The 21,108-nt window shown below is 36.4% G+C and overlaps 1 protein-coding gene across 3 annotated transcripts; it reads left to right on the top strand.

The window, feature by feature from the left end:
- The first annotated feature begins 2,901 nt into the window (after positions 1–2,901).
- Positions 2,902–8,107, top strand: LOC126832246 (uncharacterized). 3 transcript variants are annotated; one of them, XM_050562966.2, is made up of 3 exons: positions 2,902–2,997; positions 3,562–3,756; positions 6,040–8,107. In XM_050562966.2, exon 3 carries the CDS (start codon positions 6,069–6,071, stop codon positions 8,094–8,096), a length of 2,028 nt encoding a protein of 675 aa, XP_050418923.2. In that variant the 5' UTR covers positions 2,902–2,997; positions 3,562–3,756; positions 6,040–6,068; the 3' UTR covers positions 8,097–8,107. The 3 variants fall into 3 exon arrangements, with proteins under 3 accessions (XP_050418923.2, XP_050418922.2, XP_055959476.1); XM_050562965.2 differs by having other exon boundaries at positions 2,904–2,997; positions 3,562–3,658; XM_056103501.1 differs by lacking the exon at positions 2,902–2,997 and having other exon boundaries at positions 3,547–3,658.
- Positions 8,108–21,108: the final 13,001 nt, after the last annotated feature.

Raw genomic sequence — 21,108 nt, 5'->3', positions numbered from 1 at the left:
TAATTCAGGTGAGTTGCATAAATGAATAAACCACATTATTCAGATAAGTTATAACGATATGTGTATTGATTTTGCCTCATGATTTATTTTCATTGTAAATTGAGACAGATTGTCTAATTGCCCAACAGCAGTTGAATTTGAATCAGTCTGATGGGTATTTGTTAATTTAATGTCGTTGTAAAATGAAGCGAAGTAACTGACGGTCTATATGTGATCTGGGTCGGGCTAAACGCCCTATACTAATTAGCATAGAGACCGATAGCCAATTTCAGTTTTTCTGAACTTACAAGTCGTTGACTTGAAATAAATATCCAACAAAACATTTATACCCGCGTTGGTGTAACTGTTAAAATGGAAGTGTAATTTACAAAACACCCTTGATGGGTAATTCTTAATCTACACCCACCGGTGTAAACTATTTATGTGTAACATTACACTGTCTGAGTGCATCAGACAGGTTAAACTACTGGAAGTGGCAACTAGTTTCAACCTGAATTGGTATAATGTTCTACACTAGTTGGGTGTTATCGGTTTACACCAGTAAAGGCTAGGAGTTACTCCACCCGAATTGGTTGGTGTAAACTATCTTATTATTTTTAACTGTGTAGTGTGGATGACCTGGCAAGGACAGTGTTGAGTCGTTCGGATTTATTAAACATACATTATGCAAGAGCTAAATCTGTCTATTGCAGGTCTTTCTTTAGACCTGAAATGTTATCTAAATTATTGATTAGACATTAATTAACTTATCCAGACCATATTCAACTCTAGATGACATCGCTAGCCTGCGATCTTAAGTGGATTGTAAGCCGATTTACTGCATAACTTTCCTTCTCGATTAAACGATTAATTGGATAATCGAGACTATGCTGTTTATCGTACTGACTTTAGTAATGATGACCGAGGCTAGGCAGAAATTTCATTCACTTCGTTCTCGGTTCATAGTGGATCAATTTGAATGAAATTTTCAGCAAATTACCTTTACATTATATAGTTTTTAACTATTATAGCGAGAACTGCCAACTCATTATCGAATCTCCCATAATGTATCTTTAATTATTGGATAATTAATATCTAGCCTACAGAACATACTATATAGTATTTTGTGTAGATTCTAGCTTTTTGTTGGAAATTCTACACTTTGGATACGTATAGAGATTCTGTATGGATTGGTAGGCTATTTGGCCAATTGTGTTACCGGTTTCCTGTATGCAAATGACTGTGTCGATCAAGATCAGATAGCCTACATGCCAAGTTTTATTAAAATGTATTCTCTAGAAGTAGATTCGCTGCGTTTCAAGTGTTCAAGCCATTTAATCGCATTATAGGCTATCTGCCCGAGTTCTGTCCCTGTGTAAATTCCTGGGAACGTCGTTTAGTTTACACTCAACCAAAAATAATATAAAATTTTACATTATGCTTTTTACAGTGCATGCGTCCCTGTGTCCGCAATTACTATCATTAATTAAACAGGAAATGAAATACATCTCATGTATATTACTTCCTGGAAATCTAATTATAGGAAATAGTTAAATGTAGTTCAGGAGAGATTGATGGTGAGAAAGAACTGGGTACTTACCTTATCATTCATTATAAGGCTTCGTAATTTGTGGTTTATAAGAGGCACAGTAAAATCCAAGAGTCTATAGATACAGATAAAATCAAGTAGGAAACTCAAATCTGTAAAGACCCAGTGAAGTTGCCAAAGAGGAAATCTCCTAATCTGGCAACTAAAGAAATGTCTAAATTTAGAGAAACATAAATGATTATAGAAATGTTGGTATTCTCCCATTAACAATGATGTCAGACTCGATCGCCATTTACGAACTATTAATTCCATCATTCTGAAGTACGCCTCATTGATTTCGGGCGTTGTGTATCTTTGGATATAATTTGTATATCACTTAGATGTGGAACACAAAAGGGTTGTAAATGGCGATGGGGGATTCATGGCGATTGTTTTCCATAGTAAAATGCTGTGGCCTTTTGTTCGCTGAAAACATATTCGGAATTACTACAATCCCATGCAAATTCTACTTTGTTCTGCACCTCGTTCAGAAACTTGAAAAATTTAAACCTAACTGATCCGACATAGATCCTTGTAACACGCCAAACAAAAAGCCACATTGTTTAAATATTCCCATTAAACATTAACAGAACACAGTTTTTATGGGATACAATCACTAGTTTATTCTAAAAGCACGACGTTTCGACAAGTATCCTCTTATCGTTATCAAACACAAAAAAAAAAAAAAAAATAGCCGTATTGGGGGTTTTTTGTGCTTGATAACGAAAAGAGGATAAATGCCACTAAAAGAATATTCCCATTAAAGAAATGGTCTATTATATTTGTATTTTCACCGCGCTACGATTGGATACGATTAGTACTTTGCCGCGGACTGAAACTAACCTCGTGTAGTATACCCCCCCCCCCCCCCATATTGCTTTTCAAACATGCAAAAGCCACCCCAATATTGATATCCACGTTTTAGAATAAACCCAGAATGTCTTGTTCATAGGATCCACTTATCGAGAAACCAAATCTTTCACCTAGAACGAAAATCACAATTGTTATGATCCATGGATTTTATTGAAATATAAATAAACACTCTCTGGATTGGACTCGTAAATGGAGTGCATCGCTTAGTCAATAACATTTATTTGTGTGTCTTTAAATTATGATTAAGTGTTAACGTTCTATTCAGACCAATCCATATATATCGTTTAATGGACTAAGTCTGTTATCTGAAGCTCTCCAAATTCATTAGTTTTCGATATTATAAGAAACAGGATATTTACATTTCTGAAAATTATGAAGGAGTCGCCATGCAAATGCAAACATAACCTGGACACAATTTCCGCCTGAACCCCAGCTGCCGGGTTCTTTTACATGCGTGTCGACGTCTACACAGGATCGTGGCCTTTGGTCTAATCAGAACAACCAACCATAGACGCCGTTCCTTGCCAGCCCGTCGGGATCGAACCCATGACCTCAAGGTTAGTGAGCCAGCACCTTACCGAGCACAGAAAATCATATAAATAACATTATATACTATAATATTTTTTTTAAAAATACCGATATCGCGTAATCCATTTAAGCCTTTTAGTTACAAGAATATCCCATCTTTGTAAATTCTCTGGACCATGGCAAAATCTAAAATTAGCGCATCCTAAGATTTGCCTAATCCGAGCAAGGACCTTCTGCTATAGTAATGTAGGCTGTTTAACTTAACTGCACAGTCAAATCTCCCGACTTCCCATTTCAACAGGTGGGCTCCTGCGTCTACCTCTTTAAATATTGCAAGGAAAAAAGTCAAAGCGATGAGGATTTCTGTCAAACAATGTCAAACGTACGAAATCGGCGTAAGATGAAGTGTGGTACTTTTTCGATGGATAATCTACCGCTGATGATAACTCGGTCTGTGGATGACAGATGCTTTTTGGTGTGTGTGAACCTTAATATATCTACATTGTTATTGTGTTATACAGTTATTATATAACCTATACACGAGTCTATTTATATACCAATATATTTTCCGAGAAATCTATTTTCGGTTTCAGTAGCCCAACGCGCAGAAGATATATAAGTGAGTTGACCCACCTAGTAACATTCATCTGTGTAGCTGTTGTGATGGTGGTTGACAGCCAACACAATAAGGTTAGTCAGAACAATACGGCTATGCTTTATTGTAAATATTTCTGAAACTTTGATTAAAATATTTATGAGCTAGCAAAGATTTAAGTACAAAAGGTTTGGTAAGTAGTAGATATAGGATCGGGACGTACCCCAACACGCAACTCTTTGTGCTTTTGGGGACACCACTATATAAGGGTGCAGTTCACATTAACACCAAAATTGTTTTTTTTTAACACATCTCGGGTACATCCACGAAACCAAAACGATGCCAAAATGTTCCTAAGGATTCCCAATGACAACATAAATCCTTCTGAGTAGGTCACAATTGGTCGGTTACGCCCAATCTATCTAAAATGCAAACCTCAGTGCAAGCTTGCGACCCCCTGTGGCAACACCGACCCTTCTTAAATGCATATCTCAGTACTATATCTTCAGTGCAAGCACAAAACGTGCATCAAACTGTTCCCTGGGGAAATATAAATCCTCCTGAGTAGACAATTTTCGGTATTAACCTACTTCTGAGTAAGCCAAGGGTCACCATTTGTCGGCGCACACCCAGTCTACGTTAAATGCACAGTTCAGCACATACCTCCAGCGCAAGCACAAAATAGGTACCAAACTGTTCCATGCGACCCACTGGGAAAATAAATTCCACCCAAGTAGTCAATTTTGGAGATTAACCCACTTTTGAGTAGGTCAAAGGGTACCACGACCAATCCACCAGGACATGCATAAAATAGGTATATAACTGTTACTTACGATCCCCCGGGGCAATATGAATCCTCCTGTGTAGTCAGTTTTGGGAATTATCCAACATTGAGTAGTTCAAAGTCTGGCATTGACCGACAACGCCTATTTAACTTTAAACATCTTAGTACATACCTTCAGTGCAAGCATACAACAGGTACAAAAACGTTCCTTGGTGGCTAGGTGGGTAAGGCGCTGGCTCGCTAGCCTGGAGGTCGGGTGTTCGATCCTTGCATTGGCCGAGAAAGTTCATCCCGATTTTCCGACGTGGTTTTCCCTTGTCAGTGATGCAGAACGGAGGGCCTGACAAGGACAGCTGTCCAGTCCTTCGGATGAGACGAAAAACCGAGGTCCCGTGTAAACATTGGAATGCACGTAAAAGATCCCCTGGCAGTTGGAATTCGATATAAGAGTAAGCGATAGTGCCGCTGCCCGGGCAAAATTTCCCTCATAGCACACTGTATGGCGTATGCCCGTCTTCATTAGCCCAGTATAGGAGCAGAACAGTAGGACGTTAAACCCCATTTCATTTCATTTCACGTTCCTTGGGATCCCTGGGGCAACATGAATCCTTCTGAATAGTTAATTATAGCGATTAGCCCATTTCTGGGTAAGTCACAGGTTACCATTGGCCGGACACGCCAAATCCACCTTAAATGCATACCTCAGTATCTGCCTTCAGTACAAGCACGATCCTCCTGATTAATCAATGTCGGGGATCAACCCACGTCTGAGTAGGCCAAAGGGTACCATTGATCGACAACGTCCAATAAATTCATATCCCAGTACATACCTTATTCAGTACAAACACACAATAGGTATCAAACTGTTCCTTGCGATTACCTCCATTCTGAGTAGGCGAAAGATTATATTGGGTTGGTTCTGTCAAGTTCTCAATTTAGAGGATTAATAAGCCCGACGCTTCTATGTTCTGTTGGCATTGCAGCAGAAACAAAGATCTTGTATACTGAGATTTAGTCCCCAATTACAGAATTGCAAAATGACAAAAGCCCGAGGCAGGAATTGAGAAATACCGTAGACTTGTTTGTCACCTGTATGTTGCAGGTGCATGAAATGTGAATTGTGTAACCCATGGTAAACTTTGGCCTAATCAGTACTGGGTTAATCTCTAAAACTGATAACTCAGAAGAATTCATATTGATGTAAATGTTCATTAGGTGAATGTCTTGACTGAGTTCAATGGTTAACATTTCCCACTAAAGTTAAGCGGGCTAAGCAATTTCATTGGTTGATGGTTTGGGACAAGATAACTTTGATTCTATTTGATAGAGAGTGATGAAATTTAGTGTGTAGTTGATAATCAGTTTAATTGCTTGATACTTTTGAAAAAAAATAAATGTACGATTAATTAATATGTGTCATCTATTTATTTTGGGATTTTGGCGGGGGACATCAGCCTCACTGTTGGCTTGTTCGTTTAATCATCAACGGAAGTTGAACAGCAGATCAGATTAAAATCCAATGAAAATCGGACAGATAAGATGGTATCGAGAGTTGATTATGTCTTTATAAGTTAATAAATGTCTCATTAATAGTTTAACGTTAACGTTAAGAAAGACCTTCAATAGGTACACTTTCCTTTTGCATAATGCATGTTTAATTACCTAACCAAATATTTTATTTTTAAATTTTAGACACTGTTATCAAGCAGGACTCAAGGGAAATGGCTAATGCCAACTTATGGATCTATAACGTTGATTTTATATACTGGAGTTTCAACTTTATTCTTTTCAACTTAAAGAAGTTTTTCAGAAAAAGAATTAAAACGTTAATATTCATCTTTATGATACCACCGTTTTTCATAAATATAAACAATGTTACTTTTGAATTTCTTCAACACGTATTCGTGGGTTTCACAACGAAATTGAATGATAGCGTTCTCCATTATGAGACTGACTGCAGAACTTTGTTTGCCAGACAACCCCATCCTCTAACAGATGGCAAGCATGCGCCGTACACACTAGAGAATCAAACACGTTACATCGGTGAGGATGCCAGATTTAATTGTAAACAGGTAATCATTGGATTCAACACATCGAAACCTCATATTAACCAAGTTATATGGCATAAAGACGGCAAGTTCCTTAAGCCAGACGATAGACACATAATAACATGGACATTTAAAACAATGAAGAAAAGCCAGATTCTGCAAGATACAAATATACAATTATTTAAAGTAACCAGTACCTTAAAAATATTGATGATAAATGAAGACGATTTCGGTACTTACAATTGCCAGGTTTCTCAAAGAACAAATTTTGATCTCCCAAAAGGGGATAAAAAGACTGAAGCTCCCCATGAACACAATTTACAAAATGGCCGAAGGGAATGTGCATGTGACTTTTCACCGGCAAAAACAGAAGAGGAAATAAGTTTAGAGGACATTGAATTACAATTCTATTCAGTAAATATGTTTACTTGGAATTCTGAATTCCGTCTGATCAAAGAACTACCTCGCATTAAAACCACGTTCGTAGCTCCTGGTACATTATTTTCCTTTGCGACATATTATAGACACTTGGGCAATACCGATGATATCTCTATGTATTATACTATAAATGGCAAAGAACTAGTTTTCAAAGATTCAAAATGTTCCAAATTTATATTGTTGTATTATGGGTTGTTTGAGAGCCGTATTGTTCAATCTTTCAATTTATTTGCATATTTACCGAAAGTAGCAGAACTAGTACATAAAGCTGGACTCTGGAATGGATCGATTTCATTATTACAACACTGCGTAACACCAAATTCATATGGTATACATGACATTGTAATTTTAAGAAAAGTTTTCAATGAACGTGACAACACGTATGACGTTAGAGAATTTAATCACCCACTCAAGTTAGATATCAAACCGAAAGAATCTGATTTATTTGATTTCCCGACTTATGAGACGAATTCGACTGTTAACATTGATGCTGATTGTTGGAATGCGGAGAAGAATTCACAGTCCTCGAGTTGTATTTTACTATACCGATTTGTTGAAAGGATTGCAAGTGATTTACATTTCCACGACAACGTGTATTTTGGACTGGCATTTATAGCCTTGGGTATTTTTTGGTACACCGTGTACAGGTCTGGAAAAGCTATAGTAAATGAAATGCTAGTAGTTACGTCTTCCAAGCATGTTAAACCCATACATACACTTGCTAGCATACCAAACGACGACATTGATAAAAGAAAATACCACATATTTATTTCCTATAGCGAGGATGAAGAAGAACGGGCTCGCATGACTGCTTCCCACCTTGAAGAACGAGGCCTTAAAGTGTTTGTGCCAAACCGGGACATACCACTTGGCCGACATAAACTATCCGAAATTGGGAAAGCAATTAGTCAAAGTGTTGCGGTGATCGTTATAGCCAGCAACGGATACGTTGAAAATATTGAAACGAATGAATTTGAAATGAACATGATTTTACAGAAGGTAAAGAAAAACAATCTTCTGGTATTCAGAGTAGACGAATGCGTAGTGGCCGACATATTTAATGATAAATATGTTATGATAGATATAATAAATGATACTCTTAATGAGCAGACGAAAAAAATTTCAAAATGGTTTAATATGAACTTTACTTCACCACAAGTACCTTTTAAACTGATAATGTCTGTTTTAATATACATGGTGGTAACACTAATTGGACTTTATTATAACATTAAAACAATTATATTTTTGATATATTCTAAATAAATTTTATCACCAAATTATTGGAAGGGTTTGAATAATATAGTGACGCATGTTGGTTGATTGTGTGTTTTACTTGCTGGTAGGCTTACCAGTCAAATCGATTTCTTCCCTACCCGTGAAAGAATCGTGGCACCCTGCTAAACCGCTCAACACCAGGGCTAAGTGAAGGCGACGCAGTAAAGCGTTTGGCGTATTTTTTTGTGTTATTGTGCCCCCTCTCAAATGGAAAACATGTGGTTTCAATGCAGTTTTCAACACTATAATCATAATGCTCAGCTTGTGTCAAACATATACCGTGACTCAGATAAGCTACAAATTCGTATAAACTGACACACAAGCCCAAATTTATCCGCGCTATGGGAAGGGAACCCATCTAAATTGTTATTGGGCTGTATGCACTCACTGGTTCTTGCTTCTCACGTAGAATTATTGGTCGCCAATGTTAGTCACGGAATAGCCTAGTTTGTGCTTGGTAGATGTTTCTCTCGTCAAGACAATATTTCAGTAATTTTAACATATTTTATGGTAATTGTCGAAGGGGGGGGGGGGGGCAATTTTACCCCCATAGCGGCGTTACCGCCTGCATGTTTTTTCTACGAATTCCTGCAACCAACGAATCTTTTACGTAGACTTCTATTTTGTAAACGGAACTTCGGATTTTGGTTCTAAAAATGTCCTTATCAACCCCAAACTTTATCTGTTCATTTCAATCCGCAAATGTTAATGTAATCACTGATGGTCAAAGGCAGTGCCAACGTGTCAAGTTTATTAATGCATTGATTTCTTGCTTTGCAATAATTTCAAAGATTCGGAGATATAGCCCAAAGGAAAAGGCGTTATCGACACATCGATTTATGGGCCTTGTCATTGAAACCCTGAAATGTTATACATGTACATCTAAAGTTTCTGAGATATTTTTTTAAAAAATCTGCTGGTATCTGTAGCGGAATCCTATCGAAATTCAGAATTGCGCATTGGGTTTGGACTCAGGCTATTAATTATTTACCCAGTTAAATCCTTGCCATTCCTTGGACTAGAACATTCCGATGATCTTAATCTTTACGATAACAATATTGGAGGGTGTTGACCATCTCGATTCTTGCTACGCTCTGACGTCGCCATTGCACGCGATTTTTCTAATTTTCCGTTTCTCACTCTCGGATAAGACAGAAAATGTACATGTGCCAGCTTCTCAGTTTGATACAAGACTTGGACTATGACATATGCTAAACGTATGCTGCCTGTCAACAACAAGCTCAGCTTGAGAACAGACACTAAGCTAGTTGACAAACACTTTAATTCCCAAGTCGCCAATTTTAGTCGAAAACACTATCTACTTCGCGTATTTTGAGAAGTATTACTTCTGCTCTCATTTAGTAAAATTGAAAAGGGTGTTTAGTCTTTCTGTGTATAACAGATATGAAAAGAAGTAGAGTCCCAAGTATTGTATTCATTTTTGGATATTGCGGACATTCAGGAAAGAGATCTATTCTCGAAGTCATTCGTGAATTGGACACCAGGATGATGGCATGCTCGCCCATGCAGGAAGGACTCGACAACAACATTGTACAACCATTATCTGTGTCAACCGTAAAATATAAAGTACTAGCAGGATACCGGCTTCGCTCGGGTGTCATAACTCCGAAACCGGAAGTGGTAGACTGACGCCACCTGGCCTATGTTACTCCCCGGTCTGAGCTACCCCTATACCTCAAATTTCAGACTCGGGGCAGACCGAACAGACAGACAGACAGACAGACCACCGACAGACAGACAGACAAACGACAGTCACAAATATATATATAGATAGATAACATTTAGCCAAAGGTCGCCCCTGTTTAAATATAATTAATTTTTTTGCCTCTCTTGAAAAATAATCAAATAAAGAAATTGTCAAATCTCGTTTCAGTTGTAAAAAAATTTAATAAAAAATTGCCTTTAATTGCATATCCGACGAAACATCTCAATGGTCGGTGCAAAATCTTTTCGTCCAATAATTTTGTCTAGCTCAGACTTAAATAGTAATATATTTCTGATTGGTCAGAAATTGAAGAACTTCCTTAAGAGAACAAAAGTAAGCTATTTGATTTTCATAAGGACTTAGTAATAAAAAAAGCGAAGTAATCTATTATCATCTACATGCATTAGTTTGGGAATTCTGTCAAATTATTACCGGAACCAAGACACTTCCTAATCCATGCACGATAATCCATCTTTATTAACATTTCGCAAAGAAAGGCAAATTTGATCGCAATGTCATTTAGTACCTTGGCAAAACGGATGGGTACCGGATCATTGTGAAATGTGAATTGGCTTCCCTTCCTTAGAACAATACAAATTAAAACAAAAAATCTGTTCCGAAAACCCGTATACCGTATCTATAGATCATGATTATTTCTAGTCGAGTGTTGTATATTTTGATTGAAGCGTGTTATTGAGCCATGTGATGACCTTGTGTAGATGACCGAGTTGTAAGTTTGTCAATAATGTGGGAGTTGATGACGTATTATTATAACAATCTTGCGATTTTTAAGGTTCTTGAAATAGATTGTGGCGACCATGTAATTCCGACAATATTTAGTCACGGCTTCACATTTCCTTGGCGTTGCTTTAAATAACGGACAGATCAATGTAACTATATACGGATATTATATTAAAGCTGTATTCCATTGGTAGTATTATTATCATCTATGATGTCAAGTTCTTAAATCCGAGATTTATATTTCAAGTTCCATGGCAATTAAAGTTAGCTTAAAGTACTAATAAACAGCCGATTTATCGTAGTTTGATTCCAGAAAGTTTGTTTTACATTCCCCCGTAAAGCGTCATCGTTCCATCACTTGTAAATGAGCCAATTAGTATTGTCTACATTGAAGTAGAAACTGTATATGGTGAACCGCAGTGGACCTTATACAGACCCTTGTGGCACTTCATATGTGAATTCACATTGTTTTGATCTGACCTTACTCCACCAATAACAGTTTTATTACGCCCATAAGCGGCATTTCTTTTCAGCGAAACTCTAGTACCCTGGGAGTAATATTTTTTATTGTTCCATACGCTGCAAAGAAAGAAAGAAATATAATGCCAATTTGAATGAGAATCACTGCTGCATCATTGTTGACTTTACTTGTATCATTAGGAGACTACAGTAAGGTAATTTGCACATATTCTTTTTCGAATTTCAAATACCAAGGAACCCGCTCATGTTCACTCCCAATTATACACGAGAATTCCATTTTTTGTGCAATCCGAACGACAAGACACACTTTCCTTGTCAGGATAACAGGCGCTACCCATGACAAGTGAGAACCCGTATTAAAAAAAAGCCGAAGAACACGTCATTTATATCATCGGTCATTCCAACGACTCAAAAGTGAAGTGCGTGCACATGAATACCACGCACCTTCGGATATGGTATTTTCTATCACTATATGTATAAGCCAGCTTTAAGATCATGTATAATTCCATTTTACTCTTCAACTTAACATTTTGTCATACTTTACACAATGGCGAAAATATAGCCAGGGGGTACTATAATAGTCTTTATTGATCGGACTTTTCCCCGAGTAACCCCGGTCATTACTAAAATAAGTTGAAAGAACCTAGAAGAGGCTTAAATAATCTGGTTCAAGAAGTAGAAGCACTTAAAGTAATCTGTTTGTACTGGCGATTTATTGGTCTATCACTAAAATGAATCGATGCATAATTCTGAGTTAGGTACCGTTTGTTTAGTTAGAGTTAATTGAGGAGATTTCCTGGTGCGCCACCGAAGTAATGTTATAGAGTCGTAAATATTTCAGTTTATGAACACCTTTTTATAATCCCTTCAATTCATTGTCTGGGTTTTAATGTAAAATGTAATTTATATCCCCACAAGTCATTGCATCTACATACTACATCGCAGACGTTTTAATCATTAATTTTATTTATAGATACCGTTGTCTATCCCAATTTGATTAAGTATCCGGATTTACCCGGTATTCTCTTTTTTTCAGATACAACAAACGCCACTGGAAGTAATATACAATGTAGTAGTACTCAATAATAAGTAAACAAGAAACCTATATAAATAAGCAATACGAAACAAATCATAAATGTACAATGTTCGGGGGTTACAGAAAATAGCGAAACAAAGGAGAAACAATATGATATATTAAATCTCCAATCATAGAAAGTATATAGGTTTCACCCGTCAAATTTCGCAAACACAGGCAAATTTCATCGCAATGTTATTTAGTAGCTTGGCAAAACGGATGGGTGTGAAATGTGAATAAATTGGCTTTCCTTTCTTAGAAAAATACAAATTAAAAAAACCAAATCTGTTCCGAAAACCCGTGTACCGTATCTATAGATTATGATTATTCCTAGTCGAGTGTTGTATATTTTGATTGAAGCGTGTTATTAAGACATGTGAATTGTGATGACCTTGTGTAGATGACCGACTTTTAAGTTTGTCAATGATGTGGGAGAGAGAGAGAGGGATGGTTAACGTCTACTAGGTCATTTCGGGGCTAACACATGGTTCAATTTTATTTCAATAATTTGCTTGCGCGTAGGGGTCTTTAGCAGTGGGACGAAACCGGAGGACCCGGAGAAAATCCACGATGTTGAAGAGGCAATCCTACTCCTTGTCACGTACAACCGGGGAATCGAAACCAAGCCAGTTGACTCACTGACAGAGCTTATGAAACTCGCGCACGGATTGAAAATATGTATATTAATGGTGGTGGAGGTGACGGGTCAGTTAGAGGCCGAAGCCATAGGCCTATGCCCTTTAAAATATATTATGTAAATCCCTAAGATCTAGGAATGGGTAGAATTTGGCACATATCGTATCCTACCTTTCTGGGTTATTGCAAGGAAGGTACGGCACGATAATCAACTACATGGCTTGTGGACCCTCTATATGGCGCTGGAGGTCACAATTATTATTCTATTTTAATAATCGTTCAAATCTATGTTTATTACCAATGGTAGTCTTCAGCTGGTGAGCCCACAAGTAGGAAAATCCGAACTGGTGAAGCATTGGGGTTATGGCGGCGCCCGTTTTTCGAAAGAAAGTGGGGCGTGCAGTAACTTCAGAACGGAATTTCCGCTGAACACTAAAATCAAACTCACTCAATATATGTGGGGGGGGGGGTTCTTAATCGAATATGTGACATCTGTAAGGTCTACAACAAACTTTGTACATATTTCACATTTTGCGAAAAAGGGAGGATGTTTCATGAACATTTATATTATTTAAAATTTAATGAAAATTGCGACCTCTGGAGGGCTCACAAGCTAAAAATGCGCTTTTTGGTACAGTCTGGGGCAATAATTCATGAAGGCAGGGGACATAACTTCTGTCGGTATGTCATGAACATATATTGAACGGTATTTAAAATTGAATAAAATTGCGACCTCTGGAGGGTTCACAAGCTAAAAACGCGTTTTTCGTACAACCTGGGGCAATAATTCATAAAGGCAGGGGACATAACTTCGGTCGGTATTTCATGAACATATATTGAACGGTATTTAAAATTGAATAAAATTGCGACCTCTGGCGGGTTCACAAGCTAAAAACGCGACTTTTCTTACAACCTAAGGGCAGTAATTCATAAAGTTAATGTTCGATACGTGCCAAAATTTATCTCATCCGAGATATTTGGGATATAAACATTCATTTTAAGTTTCATTAAAATATGACCTGTATTAGAGTGCTCACAAAGAAATCTGAAAGCACGTCCAGTCGGACAGCGGCGACGGCATATTAATACGTCCACTGTGGGCGTCTAAAAAAAGCGAGCACAAAATGCCCGTGACCTTTTTACAAATATCCTTACTGTTGGCTGATATTGATTAAGTGTAATGTAATTAACAACAAGTTGCTTGTAATAGATCTATGTCGATCCTCATTTATCAATTTAATTAGCTGGTATATATTTTAGGTCAATCTCTTACCAACGAGGCTCCAAGGTCAATGGCCGTGATTACTTTCTACTAATCAAAGCATCCCGTTCTGTAGATTTTTTTCCTTTTATAATCAGACATGATAATGAAACTTTCAGGGCTAATTTTATATGGTCATTTCTAAGTTTAGAATCATATAGCGTGGGTAGATACGGTGCTATTCCAGTACATTTCATTCCATTCCTAATTTTAACTCGGCGAAACCATAGAAACACTAATTGGTTCTGAAATGTATGACATTGTTCACGTGTAGAAAATTGTATGTTCACATAACAAAAAAATACTTCGATGTGATCCTGCTGGTAGTAAAACCAATGTCTAACTATGGCTGCAGCGGCCGAAGCAGGATATTTGGTCAGTGGGTGTCAATGGTGATTTTTGACGCATATCTAAACGTGAATATAACATTCAATTTCATCGGCTATTGAAAAAGAAATCATTTTTTCTATAAATGGAGTTGATACGGGATCAGTGCCCACTTGGAGACCAGGTGTTAGTAGAATTATCTGATCCCGTTATAACATTACTGTTAGCATGTTACTTGTCAGATTAATATAATCTACTGTCACTAGTATTAATAAATCAAATTATCTATACTTAATATCAATTGTCTATTTTCGCCAGTAGGATATAATCACCCATTCTACGGTAGATATCGTTTCTGTCATAACTTTTATATTCTAAATATCGCATTAAAGAATTATATTTGTTAATTTATTTTTGCATGTAAAAAAGCTTTGGGTGATAAATAAAATCTTCACCCGGTATCTTTTTTTATATCAAAAAATTATCAACATGCGTCGATTAAAAAAAACAAAAAAAAACAACTTTGGCAAAGCCCTGTTCTTTTATACATTATTGGCTTACTTATGTTGATAATTGCTACCATTTAAAAATCATCTGGGTGATTTTATGCATATGAAATTTTTTTTAGTTATTTTTTCTTTTTTTTTTGCTTGCCTCTTATATCATTTTGTATGAATGAGATGAGTAGGCCTACATATATCAAAAAGATCATTCGAAAAATATGGGTTGGCAAAATATTCCTTTTACGGTACACCTGTAAACACTGGTCAGCGAACGTCAACCCAGCCGTGGTCAAAAAACAAACAAGCCAACAGTGAGGCTGATGTGCCAAAATCCCGAAATAAATAGACGACACATATTAATTAATTGCACGTTTATTCATTTCAAAAGTATCGAGTAATCAAACAGATTATCAACTGTACATTAAGTTTCATCACTCTCTATCAGATAGAATCAAACTCAAAGAAACTGCTTAGCTCTGCTTAGCTTTAGTGGGAAATGTTAATCATTGAACTCAGTCAAGACATTCATCTAATGAACATTAACGTCAAGTTTAAAATTCTACCTCAATTAAAAGCAGTTGTTATGCTCCAATGTCTTGACCAATCAAATTTCTTATTGCTCCTTAGCCCGAACAGAATATTATCATCAAACTTAGTCAAGGTAATGATATAATGAATCTATACCCGGAGTTTCGTTGCTCTCGCTTAATTACAACCAAAGTTATTGTATTCCAAAGTCTCAAATTGCTCATCTCTGCTTAGCCTTAGTGGAAAATGTGCATGAACGAACTAGTACAATGCATCCATGTAATAGACATCTACACCAATTTTGAACATCCTACCTCAATTAGAAGGAGAGTTATTGTCTCGACCAATCAGACTGAAGTATCTACTTCAGCATCGACCCTTCATTACTATCACTCAATTAAAATCAAAGTTGTGGAGCTCCAATCAAATTTGACCAATCAAATTGCTTATCGCTTTGCTTACCCTGAGCCGAAAATGCACTTATAACCAAACTTCGTCAAGCTATTGAAGTGATGAACTTTACACCAAGTTTTATCACTCTCACTTAATTAGAACCCAAGTTATCGTGCCCCAAAGCATCAACAAATCAATTTGCTTATCTCTGCTTACCCTAAGCAGAAAATGCTCATCTTCGGACTCGATCAAGGAATTCACCTAATCAACACCTACACATAGTTTGAACATTCTACCTCAATTAGAAGGAGAGTAACTGCTCAATTCGATGGAGAGTTATTGTGTTCTAAAGTCTCGAACAATCAAACTGTTTATTGCTCTGCTTACCCTGAGCAGAAAATGCTCATAATCGAACATAGTAAAGGTATTGATGCAATGAAACTATACACAAAATGTCATCAACCTCACATAATTAGAACTGAAGTTATCGTGCCCCAAAGCATCAACTAATTAAATCGAATATCTCTGCTTACCCTAAGCAGAAAATGCTCATCTTCGAACTCCATCAAGGCATTCGCCTAATCAACACCCACACATAGTTTGAACATTCTAGCTAAATTACAAGGAAAGTTATTGTGTCCCCAAAAGTGTGACGGACAGACAGATCGACACACAGACGGACGAAACCATTTTAGTAGTCCCCTGTTTTCTTTGAAAGGCGGGGGACAATTATATGATAAGCTGGGATATTGAGGCTGGGACATCCTGGTTAGTGAGCCAATGCCATGCCCATCAAGCTACAGTGGCCCCCAAACATCTTATACATCATAAAATGACCTTTTATTGTGAAATATAAAAAATATATATGATGAGTGTTTTTGTTTCTTGTTGTGCTGGAAAACATAAAACGTCAACAAAAAGTGCCTCATGCATCGAAAATATATCCTATTGTGCTTTAAAAAACCTACGGTGTATTAATATCTGCCTTATGATTCATTTGGAGTGTTTCTATGTTCACAATCCTTGTAGGCATTGCCATCTTTCAAATATATCATTACCGACCGGCAGATTTTCTGTTCCTGTGGCAAACATTCTTTCATTATAAAGAGAGAACATACATGTAGGCTTATACAAAGATATTAATATGTCGTAATGCTATCTCCAGTACTAATCTCTGTATGTAGGCCTACTGTTTTTATAGCATAAAATCTTATATCCCCTCCAGGTAATGATGCCTTTCTTTTTACAATAGCAGCAAAGAGAATCTGTAATTACCAATCATGGGAATAGATTAAAAAAAAGTCAAAGATCCTCTTTTCTTTCTCACTTTTAATTTAAATCTGGCAAATTTTCACATAAAATGTTTCTTGGGGCTGTAAAATAAAGTATATAGGAAAATGAATGAGCCATAATAAAAAGCAAATTTCTAATTAATAATCATACAAACTTTAAAATTTAGTTCTGTGAGACATCTGATATCTTCTCTTATCTATTCTAGTGCTTTTGAATTCTACTCATTGCTAATACAAGCCCTAGATCATTTAAAGAGATTTTAAAATTCATCTTTTAAATTGGAGGAGGGTGGGGGGTGTCAATCAAAAAGTTGATTATTTTTTTGTTTCTTATTAAAAAAAAATCATTTCAAGTTTCCCAAAATATTAAAATACATTTCGTCAAAAAATAGCAATTTTTTATATGTATGATAAAATCATTTCCAGTTTCCAAATAACTTTTCTAAGAAAACTATTAAAAAATAATTCTTCAAAAAATAGCAATTTGTATATTTAAGTTGAAGAACTTTACCTTTTTTTATAATTTAATACCAACAGTAACCATGCCTGTAGCTGCAATAGCTTTCAGTAAATTTCAAACATGAATTATACTGTCTAATTTCCCAGCCAAAATGATAATTCTATTTATTACCCATATATTTCAAGATTCAATTTGGTAGTATCAGTATTTACAAGATAAACAAGCCAACAGTGAGGCTGATGTCCCCCGCCGAAATCCCCAAATAAATAGATGACACATATTAATTAATCGCACATCTATTTTTTTCAAAAGTATCGAGCAATCAAACTGATTATCAACTATACACTAAGTTTCATCACTCTCTATCAGATAGAATCAAAGTTATCTTGTCCCAAAGCATCGACCAAGGAAATTGCTTATCTCTGCTTAGCTTTAGCTCGATATGTTAATCATTGAACTCAGTCAAGACGAACATCTACATCAAGTTTAAACATTCTACCTCAATTAGAAGTAGAGTTGTTATGTTCGAAAGTCTTGACCAATCAAAATGCTTATTGCTCCTTAGCCTAAGCAGACAATTCTCATCATCGAACTTAGTCAAGGTATTGATGTAATGAAACTATACACCAAGTTTCATCACTCATCTTAATTAGAACTAAAGTTATCGTGTCCCAAAGCATCAACCAATCAAATTGCCTATCTCTACTTACCATAAGCAGAAAATGCTCATCTTCGCACTCCATCAAGGCATTGACCTCATAAACACCTACAACAAGTTTGAACATTCTAGCTCAATTAGAAGGAAAGTTATTGTGTTCCAAAGTCTCGGCCAATCAAATTGCTTATCGCTCTGCTTACCATGAGCAGAAAATGTTCAGTATCGAACTTAGTCAAGGTATTGATGTAATGAAACTATACACCAAGTTTCATCACTCTCACTTAATTGGAACTAAAGTTATCGTGCCCCAAAGCATCAACCAATCAAATTACTTATCTCTACTTACCCTAGGCAGAAAATGCTCATCTTCACACTCCATCAAGGCAGTGACCTAATAAACACCTACACCAAGTTTGAACATTTTTGCTCAATTAGAAGGAGAGTTATTGTGTTCCAAAGTCTCAGCCAATCAAATTGCTTATCGCTCTGCTTACCCTGAGCAGAAAATGCTCATTATCGAACTTCGTCAAGGTATTGATGTAATGAAACTATACACCAAGTTTCATCACTCTCACTTAATTAGAACTAAAGTTATCGTGTCCCAAAGCATCAACCAATCAAATTGCTTATCTGCTTACCCTAAGCAGAAAATGCTCATCTTCGAACTCCATCAAGGCATTGACCTAATAAACACCTACACCAAGTTTGAACATTCTAGGTCAACTAGAAGGAGAGTTATTGTGTCCCAAAAAGTGTGACGGACAGACAGACGGACGAACCCATTTTAATAGTCCCCTGCTTTCTTCGAAAGGCGGGGGACAAAAAAAGTTGGCATGGGTGCCTAATCCATGTACATTTACAATTAAATTTCATAAAACAATTTATGTTTTGGTTTAGTACAAGTAGTCAATACGTCCATTTTTCACAACACAATTAACAGCTGCTAACAAAATCCCATTACATCACAGTAGAATAATAACATTTATTCATGCTTTTAACTTTATGGGATTCGTCCAAAGAATAGTTGCCTTTTGAAATAGGTTTAAAAAAAAAGATTTTCAAAATCGGAATCTGAATAGCGCCACAAAAATGTTGAATATGCTGTTCGATTTGTTCCTTATTCCTATACCAAGTTTCAACTTGATACCCCAATTACTAACACAAATACGCCATCTTGAATGTCGAAAAAATGCTTAGGAAAACTTTTACAAGTTCTTGATGCTAAAACTAATCGAACGAACTTCCGAAAAAAACGCCAGTCCGAGCCCCCATGGGATTCGTCCAAAGAATAGAAAGATAGGTTGCCATACGAAACATACGCCCACAGCAGCTAAATCGTACGGGGAGTCAACAAGAGTTGTCGCATATTTTTACTTTTTTCGTTAATTAAACATTTATAATACATTAAAATCTGATTAAGAGTAACAACTCATTAAGTAATTATCAGAAAACCATTAGAATTTGTTTGGTTTTTATAAAGTTCTGCCCCATGCTAATGTTTAGTTTACGAAAATTTTAACATCATGGATTTAGTTGTTCATGTCATAAAAATTCATTGAAAATCAATATACGTGTTCGTCTCAAGACCTTAAACTCTGTGTATCAATCTGAAGTCAATCGGATGATAACTTTAGCCTCTAGAGCGTCACAAGATTTTTCAAAGTGATCAAGGGCCATAATTTGGGCAGTAATTATTGAAAATCGCTGAAATTCAATAGGCTTCTTCGTCTCATGACCTTAAACATTGTGTATAAATTTAAAGTCAATCGGATATTAACTTTGACCTCTAGTGCGTCCACAAGATTTTTCAAAGTGATCAAGGGCCACAACTCTGGCAGTACTTATCAGAAATCGCTGAAAATCAATAGGCTTCTTCGTCTCATGACATTAAACACCGTGTATAAATTTAAAGTCAATTGGATATTAACTTTAGCCTCTAGAGCGTCCACAAAATTTTTCAAAATGATCAAGGGCCATAACTCTGGCAGTACTTATCAGAAATCACCGAAAATCAATAGGCTTCTTCGTCTCATGACATTAAACACTGTGTATACATTTAAAGTCAATCGGATATTAACTTTAGCCTCTAGAGCGTCCACAAGATTTTTCAAAGGGATCAAGGGCCATAACTCTGGCAGTAATTATCTGAAATCGATGAAAATCAATAGGATTCTTCGTCTCATGACCTTAAACAGTAATTATCTGAAATCGATGAAAATCAATAGGATTCTTCGTCTTATGACCTTAAACACTGTGTATAAATTTAAAGTAAATCAGATATTAACTTTAGCCTCTATAGCGTCCACAAGATTTTTTGAAGTCATCAAGGGCCATAACTCTGGCAGTAATTATCGGAAATCGCTGAAAATCAATAGGCTTCTTCGTCTCATGACCTTAAATACTATGTATACATTTAAAGTCAATCGGATATTAACTTTAGCCTCTAGAGCGTCCACAAGAATTTTCAAAGTGATCAAGGGCCATAACTCTGGCAATACTTATCGAAAATCGTTGAAAATCAATAGGCTTCTTCGTCTCATGACCTTAAACACTGTGTATAAATTTAAAGTCAATCGGATATTAACTTTAGCCTCTAGAGTGTCCACAAGCAATTGTGGATGCCAGACCGACGGACGGACGGGGGTGACGACAATATACGACCACATTTCAATGTGAATCCAAATATATAAAGAGAGAGGAATCCAAAACCATTTGAATAACATAAACTTATATGGGATCTAAGTCATAATAAACTTGATACAGTGACAGCAGTAGTAGGAGTGGTTAAAAACAAAGTCATGGGTATCACAAAACCATCTTTTATAGTATCTAACGTTTCGTAAGTCTAAAAACCTACTTCTTCAGTAGCTTGTATTCTCTGAAGAAGTAGGTTTTTAGACTTACGAAACGTTAGATACTA

The sequence above is a fragment of the Patella vulgata genome, chromosome 9 (assembly GCF_932274485.2).
Source record: "Patella vulgata chromosome 9, xgPatVulg1.2, whole genome shotgun sequence".
NCBI classification, from domain to species: Eukaryota; Metazoa; Mollusca; class Gastropoda; family Patellidae; genus Patella; species Patella vulgata.
The sequence above is the reverse complement of the archived record's forward strand: the minus strand, read 5'-3'. Positions and strand labels throughout refer to the sequence as shown.

Excerpts from the sequence above, each read along its gene's own strand:
- LOC126832246 (XM_050562966.2), top strand. The coding sequence starts at position 6,069 with ATGGCTAATGCCAACTTATGGATCTATAACGTTGATTTTATATACTGG.